The following is a 23,129-nucleotide window of genomic DNA, read 5'->3' as shown; positions in this document are numbered from 1 at the left end:
AAACCATGTAAAGAATTAGTTCTTTTAGTTCTAAACACTCTGTTGGAGAGTATTTCAGAATGACCTGCCCTCTGCTATTTCCAGTAAGGAAATTTGGAATTGTCAGTATTAGCCAGGATCATAAATGTTTTGAGTCAGTTAATGTTTTATGTTGCTTTTGGTTATCTCTGCAGGAAAGAAAGCATGGGAAAATCCCATGGAGCAATGAAGCAGGGCAAAATTGGCAATTTACAATTTCATGGCCAGTGTTTCTCCTGCAGATACAGACTCCTTGAATGCTGGGGACATGTAATGTGGATTGCAAAGCTTCTTCTAACAAATGAAGTGCCATGGTTCATGAGCTGGCACTTCATTTGTTGTGAGGAGAAGTAAAAGAAACCAACCAAACCCAACCCAGAACTGAGCGGGAGTTAGAGAAACAAAGGCCATGACAAGCAGCTTTGGAAAACAATTACTTCCTAGGTGTAATTGCCAAATTCTGGCGACCATGTGGATTGCCAACAGTTTAGAAGGAAAGGGATGTGAATGTAGTAGATTTGGCAAGGAGCAGCACATAAGCAAAGTTGTAGAAGCTTTCTTTGCTGGCTCACCAGCTCCATGCAGTCCAGAGGAATTGTAGTGATCCTAGTTTCATGAAAAATAAAAAGAGAGTTATCGCCTGATTAATTAAAAATCCCCTTGGGTACCCCATCAAGCCTTGGATGGATTGATTGTAAAGGTGGGAGTTCACCCAACACCCTTCTTCACCTGAGAGCATGGCTCAGCCTCACACAGAGGTGAGGGAGAGTAGGGCTCTCTCTGGTGGGAGGAAGGCTCTTGTGGCAGCCCAGAGAGCCTGTGCACATTGCCAGGGAACAGCTGTGCCCTGCATGTGCCCCTGCAATCAGCTGTGCTCTGCCAGTGCCCCTGGAGCTGTGGGCTGCTCAGCTGTGGGGCAGGGAGAGGAGCAGGAGGCTGCATGTGCAGCTGAGCCATTCCTGGAAAGCACAGGGCTCTGGGCTCCCTGCTGTCCCAGGACAGCCCAGAGGCCAGGCTGTTCCTGTGGCAGCCCTGTGGAAGCGGGTCAGGGTTTTCCCCGGGCCTGCTTCAAAGGGCTGCCAGCAGCAGCATGCTTCCCTGTGCAGCTCTTTAGAAGATTCCAGGAAATGTGTGCCATGGAGCTTCAGATCCTTTCGATTTACATTGTGGCCTCTGTTATATTTTGTGTCTTCACATTGCAGCCCCAACTGGCTACACTATTGCCAAGAACCTTCCCCAGACACATCTGATGTCACTCCTTCCCTCCAAGCCCTTGCCACCCATCCCCGAGAGCTCTTCTTCCATCAAACCAAGCAAGATATATAATGAAGAAAAAGACAAAAGCCAAATTTGCACTGCCTACAATGATATCAGAAGAAAGAGCCTGGAGCTGAGCTCAGATGGAATAAGGTGTAAGGTAAGAATGCCAAGATAAGTCTTGTATGGTAGAATTTCTGTTAAAGTGCTGTAGGCAGAACTTGGAGACCTCTTCCTGTGGTGTGAGCCCAGGGAAGCTGCTGAGTCAAGGAAGATCTCAGCTGGACACTGCACTTCAGGCTGCCTTTGCAGTGGGTGTGAAGTGCAGGCTTCGTGTCCTCAGCATGTGTCAGTAACAGGAGAGGTCTTGGAATGGCTTCTGGGCTGTGTCGTGGTTCCTCCTCTGTGTTATGGTGGAGAAAACACCAACTGGCAGTCAGAGCCGCTAAAATTGTCCACTCTGGAAGATAAATCCTTCTCCATTTAGTATCCTACATGTATCTGTGAACCATCTTTATGTCTCAGAACATCTTGATGTCACACATCTGCATGCCATGTTTAAATGTAGCCACACTTGCAGAGGAAGGAGTGTGAGGAGAGAGGTGTCAAATGTGTGACGTGGTCTCTCCCTCAGCAGTTCCCTTTGCATTTCCCATCCTGGGCCAAGCTGCTCCATGAGTTTGACTGTTGTTTCCTGCCGTGTGCCAGTTGAAAACATACCTAAATGTCTTGGGCCATGAATCAGGCCAAGGCTGGATGCTTGATCTGAGCACTGTGTTCTATTCTTTCCAGGCTTCCATGGTGAATTCCACTGAAGGGGATTTGAAGAAGAGGTCACTGGGACCACCTTTGATCCCCCCAATACGCAAGGCAGAAAATCTCCCTGTTGGCAGTGCTGCAGGGTCAGTGCGAAGCCCTCTCCAGCTGGTTTTCCAGGAGTCCCAGGAGATGAGGTAAGCCAAGGTGTCTGCTGCTCCAGGGTGCTGTTCACATCTCTCTTCTCATTTTATGCAGTGACTTTCCAAAGTGTCCCATGTATTTAGGCAGATCTATGTGCATTCAGTATTTTGCCCATCTATGAAGGGCCAGCACAATGTCAAACCCAACACTGACGGCCCCAGAGGAGAGGTGGAGGTGGGGAAGAGGAGTCAGGGCTTGGATATTATTTCACCCAGAGCTTAGCCAGCTCTGAGTGACAACAGCAACTGAAAGCTTAAGGACAATTAATCAGCTTTCCATCTTGCTGTGCATCTTTATGTGTTGCATTTCCTCCTTCATCAGTGACCATGCTAAGAAGGTTTGCCTCCTTTCATGATACACTCGTTCCTTCCCTTCTCTTTCTATCTCCTCATTTGTTCCTTTGTCCTCCATTTCCTCCAGGCCAAGACCCAGCAGCAGTAGCCAAGGGAAGAGCTCTGACCATGCAGGTAGGTACAGGGCATGTCTGTCCTAAAATGACTATTGGAACCTAGACTCAGAGGTGAACATTTGGAAAACTAGATTCAAACCAATTCTTTTGAACATTCCTTAAAAGTCATTTCAATTCCTTGATTGGCTCAGTGGACTCTCCCAAAGCCCAGTCACTGGGAGTGTTCTCTGGTGGTACAGTGAAAATTCCTCCAGTATGAAGTGTTGAATGGCAGGAGATGGAATGGTACTTTGGGGCCCAGGAAATGCAGTGCAGGAAAAGGAAACATTCCTCTCCATGCTTCACATGGCTTTCATCTCCCTGCAAGCTTTTGAGAGTCAAAATTAGTAGAGCAAAGGAAGGCATTTAGCATGAAATGACAAATGTTCCCACTCCTTCCTCCTGCCTTTGAAGCAGAATACCATTCCCTGGGGCAGTTTCTGAGCTGAACTCTTTGAGGAGTGAAGGAGGTTCATGGGCATTGCCTGGTTTTGCACTGGCAGAAATAGGGAAACCTCCTAGAACAGAAAGTCCTTTGGAAATCTCTTCCCCAGCTCTCTCTGCCTGTGTCAGAGTGGCAGGCTGAGGCTGGGGGAGGAGATGCCTTCTGCCTTGTCCTCCCTCCCTGCCTTGCCTGATCCCTGACAAGTGGAATTGTGCCAGACAAAATGCCATCTCTGGTGCATCTGGGTCAGCCAATGCTTTCAAGTTGGAAGCTTCCATCACACTCTAGGCATATGTACCTTGCTGCTCTCCATCCCAATCTCTGTGTTTTATGGAAGCTCTGCAGTCTGCAACCTGACTTGCCTGTTGCCCACAATTATGTTTTTGGGGGCTTGAAGTCTGCCAGAGATTTACATGAACCTTTGCTTCCATTACCAGGCCTTCCACTGAGCCAGGCCAAGGAGATGGATCATCCCACCAGTCCTGTTTTAATGAGTGACAGTGACCTGAGGGACAGCTCTGGAAAGGTAAGGGGTAAGCACAGGGATGAGCAGACTTCATTTCCAGTGGCTGTTTAGTGCTTGGCCAAAAATGTCACTGGAAATTATCATCTTCCACCCCTTGGGAGATGGGGATGGAGATTATCTTGGGAATCTATTGGACAGCTACAGAGCAATTGCTTGGCTATTTCCAGTGGTGCCAGAAAGGGTCACTGGTTTGGAGATGGTGCTAAGGTCATGCCAGAAGCATTCTTTATGTGCAAAAGCTCTTTTAGAGAAGTTCTGAATGGCAGAGAACCATCAGTGAACGTGGGCAAAGTGCATCCTCAGAAGCAGAGAAGCAAAGGTTCTAATGTTGAGTGTAAGCAAGGCTGCAAAATTAAATGGGAGAGTTTGACTTTTCCAGGATACCTTTGGCTGCATCTCACAGCCTTCTCCTTCTCAAGTTTTCTGCTCATTAACATCAGTGTTTCTACAACTTGTTTTCATATGACTCCTCCTTTTGGTCTCGTGGTCTCAGAGCCCAAATCCTTCAGATCCCTTCAGAGCTGAATCCTTGCGAAGGCAGGAAGTGAGAAACAGCTGCAATTCCTGGCCATGAGTGTTAAGCAGCAGCTCATTACCCCTCCTTGCTGGGTATTGCACACAGTGTTTATTCTCCTGCCATGGCCTGTAGGAACTGAACTGCCTGCTCACTGGCCATGTGAGCTCTTCATCTGTCTTGGGGCACTCCTATGACTTTCATGCCTCAAGCAGGCCTTCCTGACAGAGGTTGCAGTGGCAGCAGTAGAAGGTTATGGCACTGAAGTGTTTCACCTCACTGTGTGTAATAGCCAGGGTGAGGATGGGAGACCTTCCTCTGAAACTATTGGAATATCTGTGGAGCTGCACTGAAGCCTGTAGCACTCTGTGGACTCTGTGCTCCTGATGAGATGTTGTGTTTAGTTTGTGTGTCTGTGCTTACAGTCTGTGCTGTATTTCCATTGCACCTAGATCCGTCCTGCATTGTGCAAGTTGGCTCAAAAGAACTTGGAGCGGAAGAAAATGGAGCTTCTGGAGAAAGAGTTGGAGAGAAGGAGACAAAATCAAGCATCCTTGCAGCTTCCTCTTAAGCCAGTTGAGCCTGGGGATGCAGCTGGAGCAAGTAAGTGTTGGCTACACTTGTGGTCCTTTCTGACCACTTGCTTGCCCTTTGCACAGTGTTGCAATCAGGCTGGGATGCTGTTTGGCTTGCATTGGGGCGGAAGCTTGCATAGGATTTATTTCTGTTTGCCAAAGAAAAATACAGATGCATGAAGTGTCTTGCCCATAGCCTCACTGAGTCAGTACCAGAATATCAGCTTCCCACCTTCACCTCTGCAGTCTTTCAGAGTAGAAAATTCTGTCTTGCAAAGTACACTGGGGCTTCAGACTCTCCTGGAGAGCAGCCTCCAGGGAAGGCAAGTCCAAAAGAATGCTTTTCAACCAGGCTGCAGCCTGGAAGAAACAAAGTCCAGCTCCTTCTGATTAAAACACCAGAGCTCCTCCTCCTGCCGCTCCCTGCTGAGGAGCTGGCACTGCTGAGCTGTGCTGAAGCCCCATCCATTGCTTCTGTTGTAGCCCCAGGAGCAAGCAGCGTTCCCGACTGAATCCCGGCCCAGGGGCTCTGACTGCAGGGCTGGGAGCGCTGCCCCGAGGGCGGCAGCAGGGCCCTAAGGAGGCAGCACTCAGCCCGAGAGCATCATGCAAGGTTATCTGCACTTTCTTTTGGGAACTTCCCCTGACAGCCTCTGCAACAGGACAACAAAAGCAAAGCAATACTGGCTCTTCCTTGTTTCTTAGGGCAAGCATCACTGCAATTTGCTATTAAGCTAGAAGAGGGTAGATTTAGATTATATATGAGGGAGAATTTGTTTTTAAATTAAAGGGGATGAAAAGCTGGAAGGGTTTGCCCAGAGAAGCTGTTGTTGGTTCATCCTTGAAGGTGTTCAAGGCCACTTTACATGGGGCTCTGATCTAGATGAAGATGTCCCTGTACATAGGAGTTGGTCTAGATGGTGCTTAAAGGTGCCTTCCAACCCAAACTCTTCTAATATTCTGTGATTCTGTGATCACTGTCCCATGTTAGTGTGCCATTGTTATACTTGAAGTTCTTTGGGATAACAGAGATGTTACCCACCTCCAGCGAGTTTCCTTGGACTTTCGACTGTCACCCTGCCCAGCACCCTCCACTTACAAGCTCCTCTTTGGTCCCTGCAGGCTTTAGGCTACCACCTGTCGATGGCACAGCTGCTAGTGGGCAGAGAAAACAGCCTGGTAGCGACTTGAAGAAGCAGGTTGTGAAGGACAACGTGCCCTTACTGCCCAGTACGTCCACCATCCATGGGGATGGCAGCTTCCCACGCAACTCCACAGGTAAGCCTGCTCCCTGGCAGCTTTTTCCCTGCACGGGTTTTTCCTTGCACAAGGAGCACAAACTGCCTCCTGCCTCAGGCAGAACAGCTGGCACCTCGGGTCCATAGCCTGTCCTGAGATTGAACATCAAATCTACTTTGGAGTTACTCCAGCTTGGTAGTACTGTAGCAGTTGGTTCTAGAAATCCATTGGAAAGTTGAGCTGAATGAAATCGGGGTAAAGGCCTAAGCTCTGCCTTTTGCCCATCTGGATAACTGGTGCCAGGAGGCTGCTGTGACTGCAGGGATGAGCTGCAGGGCAGCCTGCCAGGGTGTGCTCACCGTGCACCTACGAGAACCACCAGGATCAGTTGTGCACTCACCATCTGGGCCCTCTGCCTGTGCTGCTGTCCGGCTCTGCATGCAGCTTTTTATCAAGAGAGTGCGTCTGCCAACAATTTGCATCGGTGTTCGCATTCTTTTTTCCCCAGTTTGCATTTGGAAGGCTTTTTTATCAACCATCTAGACTGGAAATTGCAAGAGAAAGCTTAGGCAGTGCACAGTATGCAAACACATCCATTTGGTGACAAATAAATTTCACCTCAGCATCTTTGAAATACAGCAAGTGTGTACCTCTGAAAGAGTAAAGGTTCATGATGCTTGGAAAGAAGCAAATCCATAAATTACTCCCTTCCCAATAGCAGGCTAAATGTATGTACACTCAGCTGGCTGCTGTCTAGGATATTTGAGGTCAGTGGAGGCAGAGGCACTGTCAGGTGGGAAGGGTCAGGTGTGGCTGTTCCCTGGCAGCTGCTCCGTGGGGATTGAGCCGGGCCCAGCAGGGCTGGGCTGTTCAGCCTTGGCTCGGTGCTGTGGCCAGGCAGCTGCAGGTTTCTCCTCAGGGAGTTGCAGAGTGCCCCATCCCCAGGGCTGGGGGAAATCAGGGCGCTGAGACAAGAGAGGCACCTGAGGGGCTCCCTCCTGGCTGGCCAGCCCTGCTGCCGGCCCTGTCTGGCAGGGAGCGGGAGCTCTGTGGCCGCAGGAACCTGCCGCTGGCTGTGGCCCCTGTGGCACTGGGGAGCTGGCGCTGCGGGGCCATGGTCAGGTTCAGCCTGGAGCTGTGCCCAGCCGGGGAGGCTGGGGGAAAGCAAGGAGCCCAAGGCGCCAGGCAGCAGGGAAGCCTCTGCCCCAGTGCCCGTGTGTGCCCAGGGAGCCCTGGCTGGGAGATGGGCTGCAGGCCGCTCCATGGCGGGGTGCCCTGCCCGGGGCTGCAGCGCCCATGGCCGACCCTGTCCTTACAGTGACCTCGCAGACGGCCGCTGGTGCCCAGCGCCGAGAGCAGCCGCGCCGTGGGACTGGGCAGAAGGACACGGCCTCTGCAGACCCACAGCAGTCCTTGCAGGAGGCACTGTCCTCGCTCGGCAGCGACGACTGGTAAGAAAGGCCCCGTTCACGCTGCGTCCCTCTTAGCATTAAGGTTGGTTAGAAGTGAGTCTTGCTGCTGCCTCTGAGCCCCGAGAGCCCAGAGGGCCGAAGGGCACTGGTGAAACCACTGCAGAGCACTGAGAGGATCAAGATTTGAGAGCAGCCTTTTCTCAGCCTTGCTCTGCAGCAGTGCTCCAGCTGCAGCAGGTCCGTGCTGCTTCCTCGCTTTGCCTGCTGCTCCACGGGGCTGCAAAGGAAATCTTGAGGGGAGAGAGAAGGCCCTGGAACGACATGATTTGCTGGCTGAAGGGAGAAGCAGGATGGCAGCAGTTTGGAGTGCAGGTTTGGGTGCCTTGGGCCACTAGGCCAGTGGGACTGAGTAAGATTCCTCTCTGCTCCCACTGCTGCCAGCAATGGCAGGTGACAGGGTCTCCCTGTGACCTCCTGCATGGCAGTCCCAGAAGCAGCTTCAGGGAGTTCCTCTTTCTGAGAAACCGACTGAGTTGTGCTTTCAAGTCCCTCAGTCTGTCATTACTTCTGAAGAGCTCATGGCAGAAGAGAAGGAAAAAGAAAGAAAATCCTCTAGGAGCCTTGCATTTTTGGAATTCAACTTTTCCTTCTCACTGCTTCATATGGGCCTGAGATGTTTTGTCAATACTCACAATGTGTCCCAACATTTTACACAGACAGAAGGAGGCCCAGAGGTGATAACTCTACAAATGCCAGGTGATACTGGTTCTCTTTGTGATGTCTGGGTTAGCATCCACTCTCTGCTGGATGCTTCATTCACACAGGGGGATAAGGCCTCCATTCCCACTGGGATAAGCATGAAAAATCTGCCTCCTTGTGCAGTCGCCTTTGCTTTGCCTTTTCTCTTCTGCTTTCTCTTCCCCTTTCTCTTTGGTGCCCTGTGAGGTGCAGAGAGCTCCTGCAGGTGTGGGGGTCTGGAGGACACCCAGGGGTGCCCGTGGGATCGGTCACCAGCCCTGTGCTGCAGCCCTCAGACCTTCCTGTAGCTGAGAGCCTGCGCAAAGCAAGTGCTGAGAGATAGAGTTGTTTGCACCTCTTAAATAACATGTTGCTGTTGTGGGGGTTGTTTTAGGTAGGAGTGTTTTGGGAAAAGCCAGGGTTTCAACAGTTCTTGCCCAGGGGTGGAACCGTTCTGGGACACTCTGATGCTTTTTGGGGGAAAGTGTGCAGTGCAGTGGAGTAGGTGACACACAGGCCGAGACTATAGAGTGGAAACTTGGCTCCAGAGTGGCAGCGCAGACTCTCCCTGCTGAACTGCCTGCTGGGGCTGACAAAGAAGGAAAATGTCCCAGGAACAGCCCCATGGGACTGTGTCTCAGGGACAGGTACAGGGACGTGACAAGAAACAGCAGCATGGCCTGGCCTCACAACTTCTACGAAGTAGTGACAGAGAGACTTGGTGTGCCAGAGGTTTTCAGAAAGGCCACAAATGAAGACTCTGACACCCCCCTGTTTGCCTCTTGGAGTTTTGTATGCTTTTGACAGCCACAGCATCCTGAGTCTATGATTTCATTAACTACGCTATGAAAAGCACCTCCCATGGTTTGACTGAGCTGCCAGCCTGGTCATTTCAGAGGGTGCTGCCTAGCTCTTGGCTAGAGAAAAATCCATCTTTTTGGTACTTGCCTTTCAGGGAGATGAAGGAGAAGGGACTCTGCATCATCAAACAGCTGGCTGAGTCCCATTCAGAAGTCCTGCTTTGTCGACTTAGTGAGATTTGCTTGGCAGTTACCAGCGAGGTGAGAACATTGTTCTGAATTGTCCCCCACACTTCATACACAGTGTGTAGAGTAGCTGTGTGCTCGCTCATCTCCATGTGTGCTCAGGGTGTGCCTTCTCTGCCCAAGCTGTAATTCAACACTGCAAATTAGTCTGTAGACCTGAGCCTGTGTTTTGTGTTTCCTGTCTGAGTGCTTCAACTACAGCTGTTGCTTTTTTGAACAGGAGCACCTGAGTCTTTTATCTTTATGACTTGTGCCTTTATGGTTTGAAAGCAGCCCTTGCGTTAATTGCTTCTTTTTCAAACAAAAGGCCCTAAAATCAAAGCAGTTGCTATTACAGAAGGGTCAAGTAGCACACTTTAGTGAAATATATTTTTTAGGCCTGTAGTAAGCAGGTCTGAGGGCAGAAATTGGTGCCAGAGGAGGTACCTTTCTGTGCTTGGGCTCTTCTGCTCTTACTGTGCTTTTTTGCTCCTCTGGACACAGTGGGAGGTGTTGTGATTTCCCGGGAGTTTTGTCTAAGGCAACTGGTTTTCTTTTCAAGGTGATTCTTATGTTTCCCCTCATGACTTCCCCAGGTGACCAGCCTGCGGTCAAAGCTGTCTTGCTCTGCAATCGTCACTCTGGGAGAGCTGTTTGCACTCTTGAGGAAGGACATGGATTCCGAGGTGGATGAGGTTGCTCCGGTCCTTCTCCACATGGTGTGGAACTCCCCAGAGTTTGTTCAGAAGGCAGCCTGTCAGGCCCTGGCCATCATGGTAGAGAAGGTGACTCCTGCACGAGCAATGACTGTTCTCATGGACAAGGGAGCCAAGTAGGTTCTTCTTCTTTGAGTGATATTCTTCACCTTCTCCTGTGTGGGTGGGGGAAGGGGTGAGAGAGAGAGAATGGGAATGGTCGCAGGGAAGGGTCCTGTATCCTGGGTCTTCTGTGAACTCAGGGACTTGATTCTCTTTCAACCTCATTTCTTTCCTCTTGTCACCTATTTCTGCCCTGCTGCAGCCTCTTAGTTCTCAGAATCACAGATCTGTAGAATAGGGGCAGTTGGAAGGGGCCCATCAGGACCATTGAGTCCAGCTCCTGGCCTTGCACAGAAGGGCCCAAGGCTCACACCAAGTGCCTGAGATTGTTGTCCAAATGCTTCTTGGACTCTGTCAGGCTTGATGCTGTGACCACTGCCCTGGGGAGCCTGTTCCAGTGCCCAACCACCCTCTGGGTGAAAAACCTTTTCCTAATATCCAGTCTAAAGTTCCTCTGACTCAGCTTCCTGCTGCTTCCTGGAGTTCTCCCAGTCTGTCAGCTTTTCCTAGACCTGGTGACCACTGGGGAAATGAAAGTGCCTGCAAAGGCCAAGGAGAAAGCCTTGTGCTTTTTTGGGAAGAGGGAAAACATTTGCAATTACCGCTGTGAGCGCTGTTGGGTATTTTGCAGTGCTGGGAAAAACCACGTATCCTCATGATTCAATTAACGTGAGAAATACGGAGGGTACTTGCTGGGGCGTGCAGCACATGGGGCAGAATGTGCTGGGTGTGGCACTGCCTGCACAGCAGGTGCAGCTCCTGCCGAAAGGAGGCTTGTATGACTGTCCTGGCCTGAGAGCTCTACTTTCCATTCAAACTGATATTTCAGCTTAGCCTTGAGATGATGAATCACTTGACAGGCACCTTCACAGGCTGAGTGCAACGGGACAGCTGAAGAAAATGCTGCCTTAAGTGTTGGTGCTGGGCCTGACAGTTCCCAAGAGACAGTCTCTAGATCAGGACAACCTGGCCAAAATGCCTGCCACCCTTTCCTCAGCTTTGGAATAGGGTCAAAACACTCAGATGTATCCCTTGCCAATCTTTATAAAAGACAGAGGCTGCATTGCTGGATATCGGCAACTTCCCGCCCCACAGCGTGTTTTCCCTGCTAACGTTGTGTTTATCTGAGGACAGAACCTTCTACAGGTGTCTGAAGTTGCAGGGAGAGCCCAGGCCTCCTTCCCCCAGCAAGGACAGGGAGCAGGCTCTGGCCAAGGCCTGTGCTGCTCTTGTTCCTTCTCCCTGTGCCCAGGGTTTGCTCTCTTCTTCCCAGGAGCCGCTACGTCCAGGTGCGGAAGTGCGCGGCCGAGCTCCTCCTGTCCTTGGTGCAGAGAATTGGAGTCACGAAGCTGGCAGGCACACCCAGGGCTGAGACACTGGCACACGTGGCAGGGACACTTGCTCAGGACTGTCACCAGGACACAAGGTAATGATCTTCATTTCACCTCCCAAAACGGGAACATGGTTTTGTGTCTGGCTATAAAGGGTAAAACTACAAAGGAGTGGAAACTAAAGGTTACATTAAGTTACCTCACAGTGTGGATAAGGGTCACAGAATCATGGAATATGCTGAGTTTGAAAGGACCCATCGGGGTCATCAAGTCCAGCTCCTGGTTGTGTGCAGGACACCCCAAGAGTTACTCCATGTGCCTGAGAGTATTGTCCAAACACTTCTTGATCTCTGTCAGCCTTGGTGCTGTGACCACTGCTCTGGATGGCCTGGGGAAATGACTGTAGTGGGTAACCTGAGCTTGGCCACCAAGAAAGAGCATTGCCAACTTCCTGTGACTTGAAGGATTCTTTACTGAGATCAAAAGAGCTCTGATTAGCCAGTCAAAAAGTTTTGACTGGCCTTAGGTGCACACGATAAAGGCAAAGTGTTGGCTTCATCACTGAAGGATCCCAAACATCTATTTCACATTAACCTAAGACTTCCCTAGAAATATTTCAGAGGTCTTTAGCCTATGTATTCAGTCTTTCTAAACTACTTCTGCAGGTTTGTAGAATGCTGTTATCTGTGGCTCAGTGACCTCCAAATTTCTTCTTGAAGAAATCTGTCATTTCCTAGTGGCAAAACCAACCCAAACCACCAAAATCCCCTTACTTTGATGATGAAATTCCCATTAATAGCTGCCAGGGAGACCAGAGCAACTATCTGCCCATGCCCCTGATTATTCTATATAGTATAGAATAATCCAAAGCAAGCATGAGGTGTTTTGTTCCGGCTTCCCTGCCAGTGAAAGAAAGGCAAATTATTGTGCAATGGCAGCAGGACATTGCTAATAGGCTCTGACAACAAAGCAGATGTGTTTTGCCTGTTCCCTGGGATCCTTTGATCCCACAGAAGCACACCCACAGTTTCAGAGTGAAATGGTATTTTTTTGTGGCCCCACATTCTCCTCTTGTCCCTTGTGTTCAGCTGACAACACTGTGCAGTGTCCAGTGAAGCAAATGTCCCTCTTTGCTGAGTAGGTAATGCCTTCTCTTGCAAGGATTGCACCTGATCAGTTTAAGGTATCAGCTGCTTCTGTTAACACTCTTCCTTTGTTCACTTTTCATTTCCTGCCTTCCTTCCTTCCTTAGGCATTATGGACAGGAGATGGTGAAGATGCTGCTGAATAATCCAAAATTTAAGAAGTTTTTGGAACAATCTCTTTCCACCCATGACCTGGAAGATATCCTGGCAAGAATTAAGAAGAAAGTAAGTGCTTGGCAGAAGCAGTGTCTCCTTTGTGCAAGTATTGCCACTGCTAATATGAGATCAAACATACTCGATGTGTCTTTACCTCATTCCTCTTCTGCTGCATCATTTTGCTCCTGGAATGAGCTGTTAATCCCCAGCCTGTTCATCTGCAGACCACAGAGGAACTGATATTATTTGGGAAAAAGTGGGGCTTTGAATTCTTTGAATATCACAAAGTGGAAAGGGAAAGAGGAGAAAATGGGTTTACATCCAAGGGCAAGGCCCCACGGGCTCTCCCTACTCTGCCCCCAGTCAAGCAGTTAAGTGAGAATAGTGCTTCTGAGGATAACAGTGTCTTTGCAAAAGACACCAGAAGTAGTGGTGCCAAGGACATTTCCAAATATACAAAAGATGTCCAAGTCAAACCTAATTGCTATAATTACTGTTGGTCTTTTGGGAATATCTTCCCTGCTGTCAAGCCTTGTGGAGCTGGAAGAGGCTTGGTGAATCCATCAGCATCCAGTGGAAAATAGTTTGTTTGTTTGGGGGGGATTTTCTTCTTTTTATCTACATTATAGAAGGGAGTGTGACTTTGTGCAGGAGCAGGGAGAGTAAGTGTTGAACCAAATAGTGGGCCAACCCCCAAGGAGTCCAAATCTGCTGCTTCCATTGAGAACACTCATTGCCTACCAGTTTGCATTATTCCCATTTATGCTCAAGAATAATGAATTTAGGATTTTAGACTGCTGCTCACTGCCGTATGATAGCACCCATAACCTGCCTTGGGCTATTGTAAACAAAGAGTTGGCATCACTGAATCTCTGCTCCATTTATTTCTGTAAGTTAGGAAATGTTTCCTTAAGCCTTGGTAGCAGTGGTCCTGGTTCTAACTTGTGTTTTAATCCAGGAATTCCCTATTTTGAATTCTAAAGATTCATGGAGTTTCTTGATGTCTTTGTAGGGGATGGAAAACCAGAAGGCTGAACGCCCATCTGTGAAGAACCTGGTGAAGAAGAGGAGCGACGGCTCAAAGAAGCCCCAGGCCACATCGCCTTCTAGCAATCGGTACTTTTGTCAGATGGGAGCACTTTTGTTAGATGTGACAAAGTACATGACATGTGCTTTACATGCCTCTTCCTCAGGAAAATCTTTCTGCTGGAGATGACCAGTGCCAGAGATTCTTTCCTTTCCCTACAAATGCTCTAGGATAAAAATTGTCCACTTCTGCATTATGCTGAACACAACTTCTCTGGAAGGCTTCCACAAAAACTGGGCAACAAAAGACACCCATTGGTAACAGCTCAGACCATCCAGTGCAGTGGCAAGGGCAGTGTTGTGGAGGCTCGAAGAGGGCCAGGTTTCTGCTGCCTGACTTGGGACAAGGAAATGCAACCAGGGTGTTCTTTTTAAATCCCAGTGTAGTCTTTTGTCTTTTTGTAGATGGGTGTTTTAATGAGAAGTCCCAGTCTTGAAACAAGATGCCATTCCCCAAAGATACAGTTCTCATCCATGTGGTTTGGCCTGGCTGATTCATGGCTTTTTTACCCTCAAACAGTATGACGTTTGAGTAGTAGTAGCAGTAGTAGTAGTAAGGGAATTCCTGAGCAACTTTGGCCAACAGGTGCCTCAATGTGGACTTTTTGTCTTGATATTCCTGTCCTTCATATAGTTTACTTGATGGACAGCATGTTTGGTTTATTTTCCCCTGTGCTGCAATCAGCGTTTAAGACAGGAATTTGGTTCTTGCTGTCTCTTCATGCTAGTGGCAGAGCTGCTTGTGCCTGTTCTCCTCTGATAACAGAGGGGATTTATTTAGAGCTGTCCCGCTCAGCGGTGGCAGGAAAGTGACCACATGTCTCAGTAGCATGGCTTGCATCTGCCCATGCTCATGGAAGAGACAGGTTGATCCAGGAGAATTGTTCCCAGTGGGTTTGTTAAGCTGTGGATCTGGTCTCTAGGGAAGCAAACAAAATGTGAGCGTAGTTCTGGCATGTCTGGCTTCTGTTTTTATCTCTGTTACTGCTTTTCTGGACCCTTCAGATACGCCCCTGTTCATCTGTTCAAATGCATCTGAGCTACTTTTCCAGATTGTCATGCCTGGTGTAGAGACACTTCTCCAGAATGATGTGTTTCCTTATTATAAGACACACACCTCCCATATGAGGAGGCATTTAAACTTGGAAGTAGCGTCTATCTTTCCCCACAAAGCAATGTGAGCAGTTCGCCTTGGAAGTCATCTGAAGATAGATCAGATGCAGCTCATCCTTGGTGTTTCTGAGTGAGCAGTGTGAGAATGTTACTTGCAGATTGTCTCCTGTAATGACTGGCGTGAGGCTCACGTTGTTCTTCAGAGCCTCATGATATTCTAGCTTGAAATGACATCACTAGGAAAGCTCCTCAAGATGTTTTGGTCACAATTAACTGAAGCTATTATTACCAACAGGTCCTAATTTGGTTTTATTTTCCAGGGTGGAGTCTACCTCTGATGGACGCCTCCTACACCGTGCAAAAGCCCAGGTCACGTTACCTCCAGCTGTGGAAGAGATGAAGCCGCTCCAGAAGCTTTACCTTCTCCTGGAAGCCAAGGAGTTTCAGACACGGATGGAAGGAGTGGCACTCCTCCTAGACCTGTCCAAAACCAAACCCCAGCTCATCTCCACTAACATTGTCCAAGTATGTAGGGTATCTTCATTGTTCCATTCCATCAGCTCCTTTCCCAGGCCTGGGGAAGTAAAGTTAATTCAGTGTGTCTTGGCAGGACATCCTGGCTCTTCGGGACAGGCTGGTCCCTCTTCCCCAGAGAAATTGAATTCAGGTCCAGGCTTCAGGACAAGTTTTTTCAGTCCAGCTGTATTTGTCTGGCAGCTTTCTATATTGATGCTGTTGATCAGATGATGACAGAATTTCCTGCTGGTTTAACTGCTGCTGTCTCCTACTGCCAGTTGGGTTATGTGAAGGGAATCCAGCCATTGAAAGCAATAATGGCACTTATTCTCTGGACAAAAAATGGGTTTGAGTGGGGAAGAGATGTTTCAGGCTGGGTTGGTTTCAACTAAATGTTTTTAAAGGATACTTCTGGAAACTCCATCTTGTCTGGCACAGGCACAGCTCTGGCTACTCATTTCCATCCTTGTCCCTATTCCTCTAGGTAAAGATGGTGCTCACCCTTCTTGGGGGGCTTTTTTTTTTCTCTTTGGAAAAGGAGGAAAACAGTTAAGGACAGAGCTATCCTTTCTCCTCCCAGTAGATGCTTTTTCCCCTTCTTCCAGAAACTGGTGCCTGATAATGGGCTTTCAAGGGACTGAGCCTGCTCTAATGAGAGCTGTACAGCACATTGCATTTTAGAAGTCTACCTGTTAGTTAGAGAAATGGTCTGAGTCCTGGAAGAGTTGATCAGAGCCCTGCCCATCTCCAGACACAGGTTCTGAGACAAACAAAATAAAACCTATATCTCCTCCAGCCATAGTTTTGGCAGAATCATAATTGCCCTCAGTACTTGAGGCAACTGTATAGAAACCCGGGCATTGTAAATATCAGCTTCCACTCTTGTAAAGCAAAGGTAGTCTTATCAGTTAATAAAGGGAATTGATTGAATGATTTATAGCTGGGGAGAAACATCATAGGAACTCTCCTGTCCCCAACTAAACCTCTTTAAAACAGATGAAAATCTTTCAACCAGCATGAGGTTGCAGAACCATTCCAGCGAGAGGCCCACAGGAAAACATTGCAATTGTGCATGCAAGGGCTGACCTGACAGAAAGGATCACTTTCACCTTTGACATTGCTGAGTGCTCATTTCCACACCCCCTCTTCAAACAAGGTCATTTTAATCAAGTTCTCATGTTATTTGTTCTCTTCACAGATTTTTGATTATTTTGACCTGAGACTATGTGACACGCATAAGAGAGTGAGGCAGAAGGCGCTGGACGTGCTGGCAGAAATCATAGGCCTCCTGGAAGATGCCCTGAGCCCCGTGATCATCCGTTTGGTGGAAGGAATAACAAAGAATCTAAACTCAAAGGATCCCGGGATTCATGCCGCAGCTGTGAGAGCGCTGGAAGGATCCATTGCTCATTTAGGTGAGGCTGAGCCCCAGCATGGACTCTCCTCAACTGCGTCTCTGTCTCTGCGACACAAGAGAACGCTGAGTGCCTTGACAGCTGCTGTTGTCTGTGGAAGGCTCTCGCAGACACCCACAGAAGCTTTGGAGGTGCAGTCCTTAGGAACCAGTCCTCCAACAGGCTTGAATGTGATCAGCAATTCCCAAAAGTCCCAGGAGCCCTTGGCTCTGTGCTGCTGATCTGAAGACAAAGTCCTGGACTACAGCTTTGCTACAATTCAGAGGCAAAGTTTGCTTGGGCCCCATCTGACTTCCCAAATGAACAGCTTTGCTGTTGGCATGAAGGGACACCAGCCCATCAGAGCTTCTGCAGAGCAGCCACCTGGAAGGCTCTACATGATAGGCATTAGCTGCCTATTTTCCACCTTTCTTCTTTGTCTTCTTTTTTCAAAGGGGAACTTAGGATTCACCAAGTTCATTTCCTTCGAACAAACTGGTCTAAATCCAGCTGTCAATCATGCCTTGTTCCACATGTTGTTTTGCATGGGGCAAGGTGGCTCTAGCAAACACCTACATAGACAAGGGCTGCTCTAAATTCCTTTGCCACACAGATTGTTGTCAGCTCTGAAAATGCCTGAAAAATGGAGTGGTGAGGAGGCAGGTCTTCAAGGGGTGTTTCCACCTTCTCCACCTCAGCTGCTCTGTGAATTCATGAACTGCCTGACTCAGTGCCTTTCTGTGTCCCAAGGATGGAGTTCTTCCTTTTTACTGTGGGATGCAAAACCTTTTCAGTGCTTACATGAAACTGAACTCTTGAGGTGCCTGATGTGAAATGTGTTAACTTAGCTCCTGGTACAGAAGACAACTTTGGATTTTCAAATGTGAAAGGAGAGCTTTTCTTTTGGAACTTTTAACCCTGCCAAGTAGGCTGGCAGGAAAGAAGAAAAGGATTCAAAAATCAGCAGAATATGACTTTCTTTTATAAAATGGGATTGCCCCTGCCCTTTCCCTCCCCACTGTCCTTTCTGCTATGACCTCAGAAGAGTAAGCAGAAACGTGTGTTTCACTTGTAGATAAAGTATCACTGATGAAAGAGCTCAGCAACCAATGGAGCCAACTGAATGGCGAAGCTCTGCTGGCTGTCACGGAGTGTATCACAGGTATGGCCTCCCCTTCTAAGCCAAGAGGTCCTCTAGGGGATTATTTACAGGGAATGCCTGGGAATGGACAGTAGAGTAGCTCCGCCACAGCAGGAGGTGCTGAGCTTGTCCCTCCTGCCCAATACCCAGGGCAGGTGTCTCTGGCAGGTTTCCCTGGCTGCTGCAGAGCTGTGCAGCATCTGAGATGGGGGCGGTGCTGGGCCTGGGGGCTGAGCTCTCACGGGGACATCTCAGAACCCACCTCCAGGATAGGAAGGGGCTAAAAATAGCCCAGCTGGCTCCTCTCTTGGAGCCTCAGGGACATCTGTGAGCCTTTAGGAAAAATGGTGGCAAATGCTGTTTCAGGGGATCAGTTTGTTTTGTTCTCACAGAATTCTTGTTTTGCTCTTGGAAAGTTTTGAGGCTGAAGCATGCGGAGCCTTGGGGTCACAGCTTAGGTCAAAACTCACCACACAGAGTGTATCTCACTCTATCAGATACTCTGTTAGAGTCTATCACACTTATCCTTGCATGGATTTAGTGCAAGGCAGCCTTTGGGGGCAGAGGGGCAGAAGCAGAGTGCTGAGGCTGCCTGCCTGTGCTGTGAAAATGGCACTGCACTGAGCATTTCAGGCTGTGCAAACAGCCTCTTCCTGTGTCAGCACTGTCCACAATGCTACAAATGCAGCTGAGAATTGATTCCTCAGAGGAGCTTGCTGTGTCAGCAGTAGCCAAGGATTGGAAAAATGACAATCTCAACATACAGTAGAGAAGACGACTGATAGCCTTGCTTTAACTGGGGCTAATGGCACTGCTAATTATGCCAGCATCTTTAAATAGAAGGTTTCATAGTCTTTGTGTCTTCCTTATGAATCTGAACAGGGCATGTTCAGCGATTGGGAATGTCAAAGGCTCTTTCAAACCACCATCAAAGAGCATTTGAATCAAGTAGATCCCCAGGAACAGGGAATATAGTTTTGCAGTTATTTTGATCTCTTTTTCAAATAAAGGAATGAACAAAAATGAGGACTACTTTAGAAAGTGCAAATGTCCTCACTCAGGTTTAGTGGGAACAGATAGCTCTTTCTGAAGTTCTGTCGTGACCAATGACTTTATTTGCATTTCAACTCAAATGAAGTCTCATTTTGAAATGTGGACCATTACCCGTTTCCTGCTTAGCAGGATTGGTTTTGGGTACTTTCAGGAGCTGTTTCAGTGTTGATGACTGCTGGTGGATTAACAGCATAGAGAAAATGAAGTCTCTTCCACCACAGAATAATAAGTAGCTACTAGATAACTTTTTGTCTGATCAGAAAATAAGACTGGTCTCCCTAGCATTTCAGGTTTTAACCCCTCAGTCAAATCTGCCATGCAAGGAGCCTGTTGTTAGCAAATTTTTGTCTGTTTTTGATATAGTTCAGTCCAGAAAATGAGCAGAGAGCAGATTTCAGAGACAATGTGAGAAAACACTTGCCTTCTGATTACATTTCAGTCCCCTGTGTAGCATTTTTCTTTCTCTATGCCCCTATTTCAGTGCACATTGTAAGAAAAAATGCCACTAACATTTGGAGGGGAACTGCCATTAAAACATGAAGATGCTCAAATTCCATGGCAGTGGGGTCTGGGTAATTCCCTAAGACATGCTAAGGTTTGAAACAGCTCCGTGTTGAAAGGCACAAAAGCATTCTGCCAAAGACACTGGCTAGTCACCGATGTTTCTAAGGCAGCTGTCAAGCAGCTGCCATCTCTGGTGGGCTGGGGCTTTGAAGTGTGTTCTAATACTGCCCTTTGCTGTGTGCCACTGAGCAAAGGGGAGTCAGATAAGACTTCTGGCACTTTACATGGAAGTTACAAAATGGAATCACCCCCTTTATTAGAAATCACTCAACTGCCTCCTTACAGTGCATTTCCAAATCTTCACTGTGGGTTTAGACAACTTCTAAATGGAAATAAAAGGCAATTTGATATTTCATTCATTGTTCATGCAGAAACAAATTGTGAAATAATTTAGTAAAAGTACAAAGTCTGCCACAGGGACAAGGCTCTGTTTGGAGAAATTAGTCCTGAGGTATTGGTGGTTCAGTTTCAAGGATGATCAGCGGCTTTGCCCGTTTCTGGATCATGGGGCTCTGTGTGCTATTTTGCTGATGTTAGCCAGAAAGGCTTCCAAGAAGCAAAGGCAGAGGTAGACCCTTGTTTGCATGGAGGCTGGTGGGTAAGAAGCTGTGCCTCTCTCCCGGCAGTGCTTGTGGAGTGGGTTTATGCCAGGAGCCCTGAAGTCGTCGAGCGCTACACCCTGCCCGTGCTCTGGTCCTTCCTGGAGAACAAGGCGCTGCCTGTCCGAAGCGCCAGCGTCCGCACGGTGGCCACCAGGCTTGCCTTGGCCCTCTACGAGGTGATGGGCACCAAGCTGAAGAAGTGTGCAGCCAGCAAGCCTCCACGCGTGCAGGAAAACCTCTCTGACATTTTGGGCTGGTGAAGGTCTCATGTTCTCCGGAAAGATGACAAAGTTCTGACTTGGACACCTCCGGATGTGACTTTATTTACGTCTGCCAAAAATGACAAAACACTAAGGAAGGGTGTGCATCTACCCCCGCTCTCTCCATCGCCCTTCATCGTCATGAAATGGGAGCCCTGAAGCAACTCCAAACAATGAGGACAATGTGAAGGCTGAGCATGGCTCAGCCTCACAAAAAGGTGAGGGGGGAGCTGGGCCACTCTCTGGTGGGAGGAAGGCTCTTGTGGCAGCCCAGAGAGCCTGTGCACATTGCCAGGGAACAGCTGTGCCCTGCATGTGCCCCTGCAATCAGCTGTGCTCTGCAAGTGCTCAGCTGTGGGGCAGGGAGAGGAGCAGGAGGCTGCATGTGCAGCTGAGCCATTCCTGGAAAGCACAGGGCTCTGGGCTCCCTGCTGTCCCAGGACAGCCCAGAGGCCAGGCTGTTCCTGTGGCAGCCCTGTGGAAGCGGGTCAGGGTTTTCCCCGGGCCTGCTTCAAGGGGCTGCCAGCAGCAGCATGCTTCCCTGCAGCTCCTTAGAAGATTCCAAGGAGTCTGTCCCATGAAATCTGGAGCTTTATATGCTTTAGGTTTGCACTGTGGCCTCTGTTACCCTTGGTCTCTCCACTTTGCAGATCTGACTGGTCGTAGCGATACCAAGAAGTTTTCTCTGGACACCTTCTATGTCCCCTTTACCACCAAGTCCTTGCCTGCAGTCCAGAAGAGCTCTCTTTCCTCCAAGCTCAGGAAGAAGCTACCCACCATCCAACAAATGTCTCAAGACTAGGCTTTATAGCATTTTTAGAACTATATAGAATTTTATAGAATTCTTCTGGTATAGTTAGAGATGTACTTATGTTCTTCCATAAAGTCCTTGCCTGCAGTCCGGAAGAGATTTGTTTCCTCCAGGCTCAGGAAGAAGCTTCCCAACGTCCGCAGAATGTTTCAAGAATAGGATTTATAGCATTTTTAGAACTATATAGAATTTTATTGAAATTTATAGAATTGAATAGAATTTTATAGATTTTTATAGACTTTTATAGATTTCTTTTAGTATAGTTAGAGATGTACATATGTTCTCATAGTTTTGAATAATGTGTTTTGACTTTATCTTTGAATTTTGATGACATCTTTTTAACTGGATGTGGAAAACCACAGACTGAGGTATTGTTTATTAAGATATATATATAAAGGTTAGGAAACGGACTCATGAGAAACCACAGACGGAGGATAGGAAACGGAGTGTGAGAAAATACAGACTGCTTACAGACTAAGGTATTGGTTATGAAACGAGGATACACAAATAGCCTGCGGACACAACATTTGCAAGATAAAGAAAAATCACAAACACTTAACACCTGGGGACTGACGATACAAGATAAAGATAACCACAATTACGGCTTACGTAAACAGAAGGAAACTGCAAACAAAGGAGCCTGTCAGGACTTCATGGAAAGAACGGAATAAAAAGAAGACTGTTTAGACGAATCGGGACAGCAGAGAGGGAGCAGAGCCTCTCCGGCCGTCCAGCGCTGTTTTTGCTCATATCCTACTTGCAGTAATTAATAAAATTCTAATTGGATTATGATCCGTTGTGGCGTAAATTTATAACAATTTCTGGTGCCATGACTCGGATAAGGAACGGTGGGCTTTTGTCCTCCGGGGAGGCGCCCCGCGACATTTCGCGGCCCCGCGACCGACAGCTTACCCCACCTTACCGATGAACCTAAAGTCTAGGATAATGAGCAAAGGAGAGACCGGTAAAATCCCATAAAAATTCTGTGCATAGGAGTCCGGACTAAGACACAGGACGCGTAAGTAGTGAAATTATTCACAGAGCGAAATTGTTCGCGGCGAAATTGTTCATGGGTTTTCCGTTCGGGCGGGATTGGGTTTCCTGGAATATAATGAATGAGAGGTTCGATATACTGAGCCAAGCAAGTGTGGACTCTTAAGTACTGCATTTTCCATCTCCCGCGAGGGACTGGGCCAGGAACAAGAGGAGCGAGTGTGTGTGTGTGTGGAGATATTCCAGAAGATGGGGGCGAAGGGCAGCAAGCCTTCAACTCCCATGGGAAGGGTACCCACTGTACCTAAGAATACCCCTCTGGCATATATCTTAGATAATTGGAGATATTTCCCTGGAACCCTAGGGAAAGATAAGCAAAAAATGATAGAATATTGTACTAAGATATGGGGAGGGAAGAAGATTTCAAAAAAATGTATTTTGGCCAGTCTATGGGTCAGAAAAAGATTGGGTGAGACAGCAGTTAAACCTCTGGGTAAATAATAAAAAACTCCTTAACCCGGAGGAGAGAACAAAGGTGTTGTTTTTACTGTGAAAAGAAGGGACATATAAAGAGGAATTGCAGAGGAAGAATCAGGGATGAGGGAACATTGAAAATAGAATAGGGGAGTCAGGGGCTCTATATCTTAGGGGACTGGAGTCATTATAAGCCCTTGATAAAATTAAAAATAGGTCCCCATAAACAAGAGTTCACCTTTTAGTAGACACTGGGGCTGAGAAATCAACTATTAAACAGATACCTGAGGGATGTAAGGTTTCCCCTGAAAAAGTACAAGTAATTGGGGCAAAAGGGGAACCCTTTAAAGTAAGTAAAATCAAAAATGTGGTATTCGAAACTGAAAATAAATTTGGAATGGGTGAACTCTTGCTCGTCCCTGAAGCAGAGTTTAACCTGTTAGGACGAGATTTAATTATTGAATTACAATTAGAAATTAAAGTGAAAAATCAAGAGTTGGCAGTGTCTGCTTATC

At 48.0% G+C, this 23,129-nt stretch overlaps 1 protein-coding gene across 1 annotated transcript; it reads left to right on the top strand.

Annotated features, from left to right (window-relative positions):
* The first annotated feature begins 487 nt into the window (after positions 1-487).
* LOC144247278 (TOG array regulator of axonemal microtubules protein 2-like) lies at positions 488-21,138 on the top strand. The gene is made up of 18 exons (XM_077787690.1): positions 488-521; positions 1,221-1,435; positions 2,068-2,228; positions 2,656-2,702; positions 3,566-3,654; positions 4,621-4,771; positions 5,866-6,021; positions 7,301-7,433; positions 9,088-9,193; positions 9,754-9,989; positions 11,249-11,401; positions 12,559-12,676; positions 13,620-13,723; positions 15,127-15,331; positions 16,521-16,641; positions 17,792-17,878; positions 20,101-20,328; positions 20,987-21,138. The coding sequence occupies exons 1-18, from the start codon at positions 488-490 to the stop codon at positions 21,136-21,138; spliced, it is 2,496 nt and encodes an 831-aa protein (XP_077643816.1).
* The last annotated feature ends 1,991 nt before the right edge of the window (positions 21,139-23,129 follow it).

Source organism: Lonchura striata, chromosome 21 (genome assembly GCF_046129695.1).
Source record: "Lonchura striata isolate bLonStr1 chromosome 21, bLonStr1.mat, whole genome shotgun sequence".
Lineage (NCBI taxonomy): Eukaryota > Metazoa > Chordata > Aves > Passeriformes > Estrildidae > Lonchura > Lonchura striata.
This window is presented reverse-complemented; position numbering and strand designations above follow the sequence as displayed.

Excerpts from the sequence above, each read along its gene's own strand:
- LOC144247278 (XM_077787690.1), top strand. The coding sequence starts at position 488 with ATGTGGATTGCCAACAGTTTAGAAGGAAAGGGAT. Across the intron at positions 4,772-5,865 it reads TGGGGATGCAGCTGGAGCAA|GCTTTAGGCTACCACCTGTC; the intron begins GTAAGTGTTGGC and ends TGGTCCCTGCAG. Across the intron at positions 20,329-20,986 it reads AAACCTCTCTGACATTTTGG|ATCTGACTGGTCGTAGCGAT; the intron begins GCTGGTGAAGGT and ends TCCACTTTGCAG.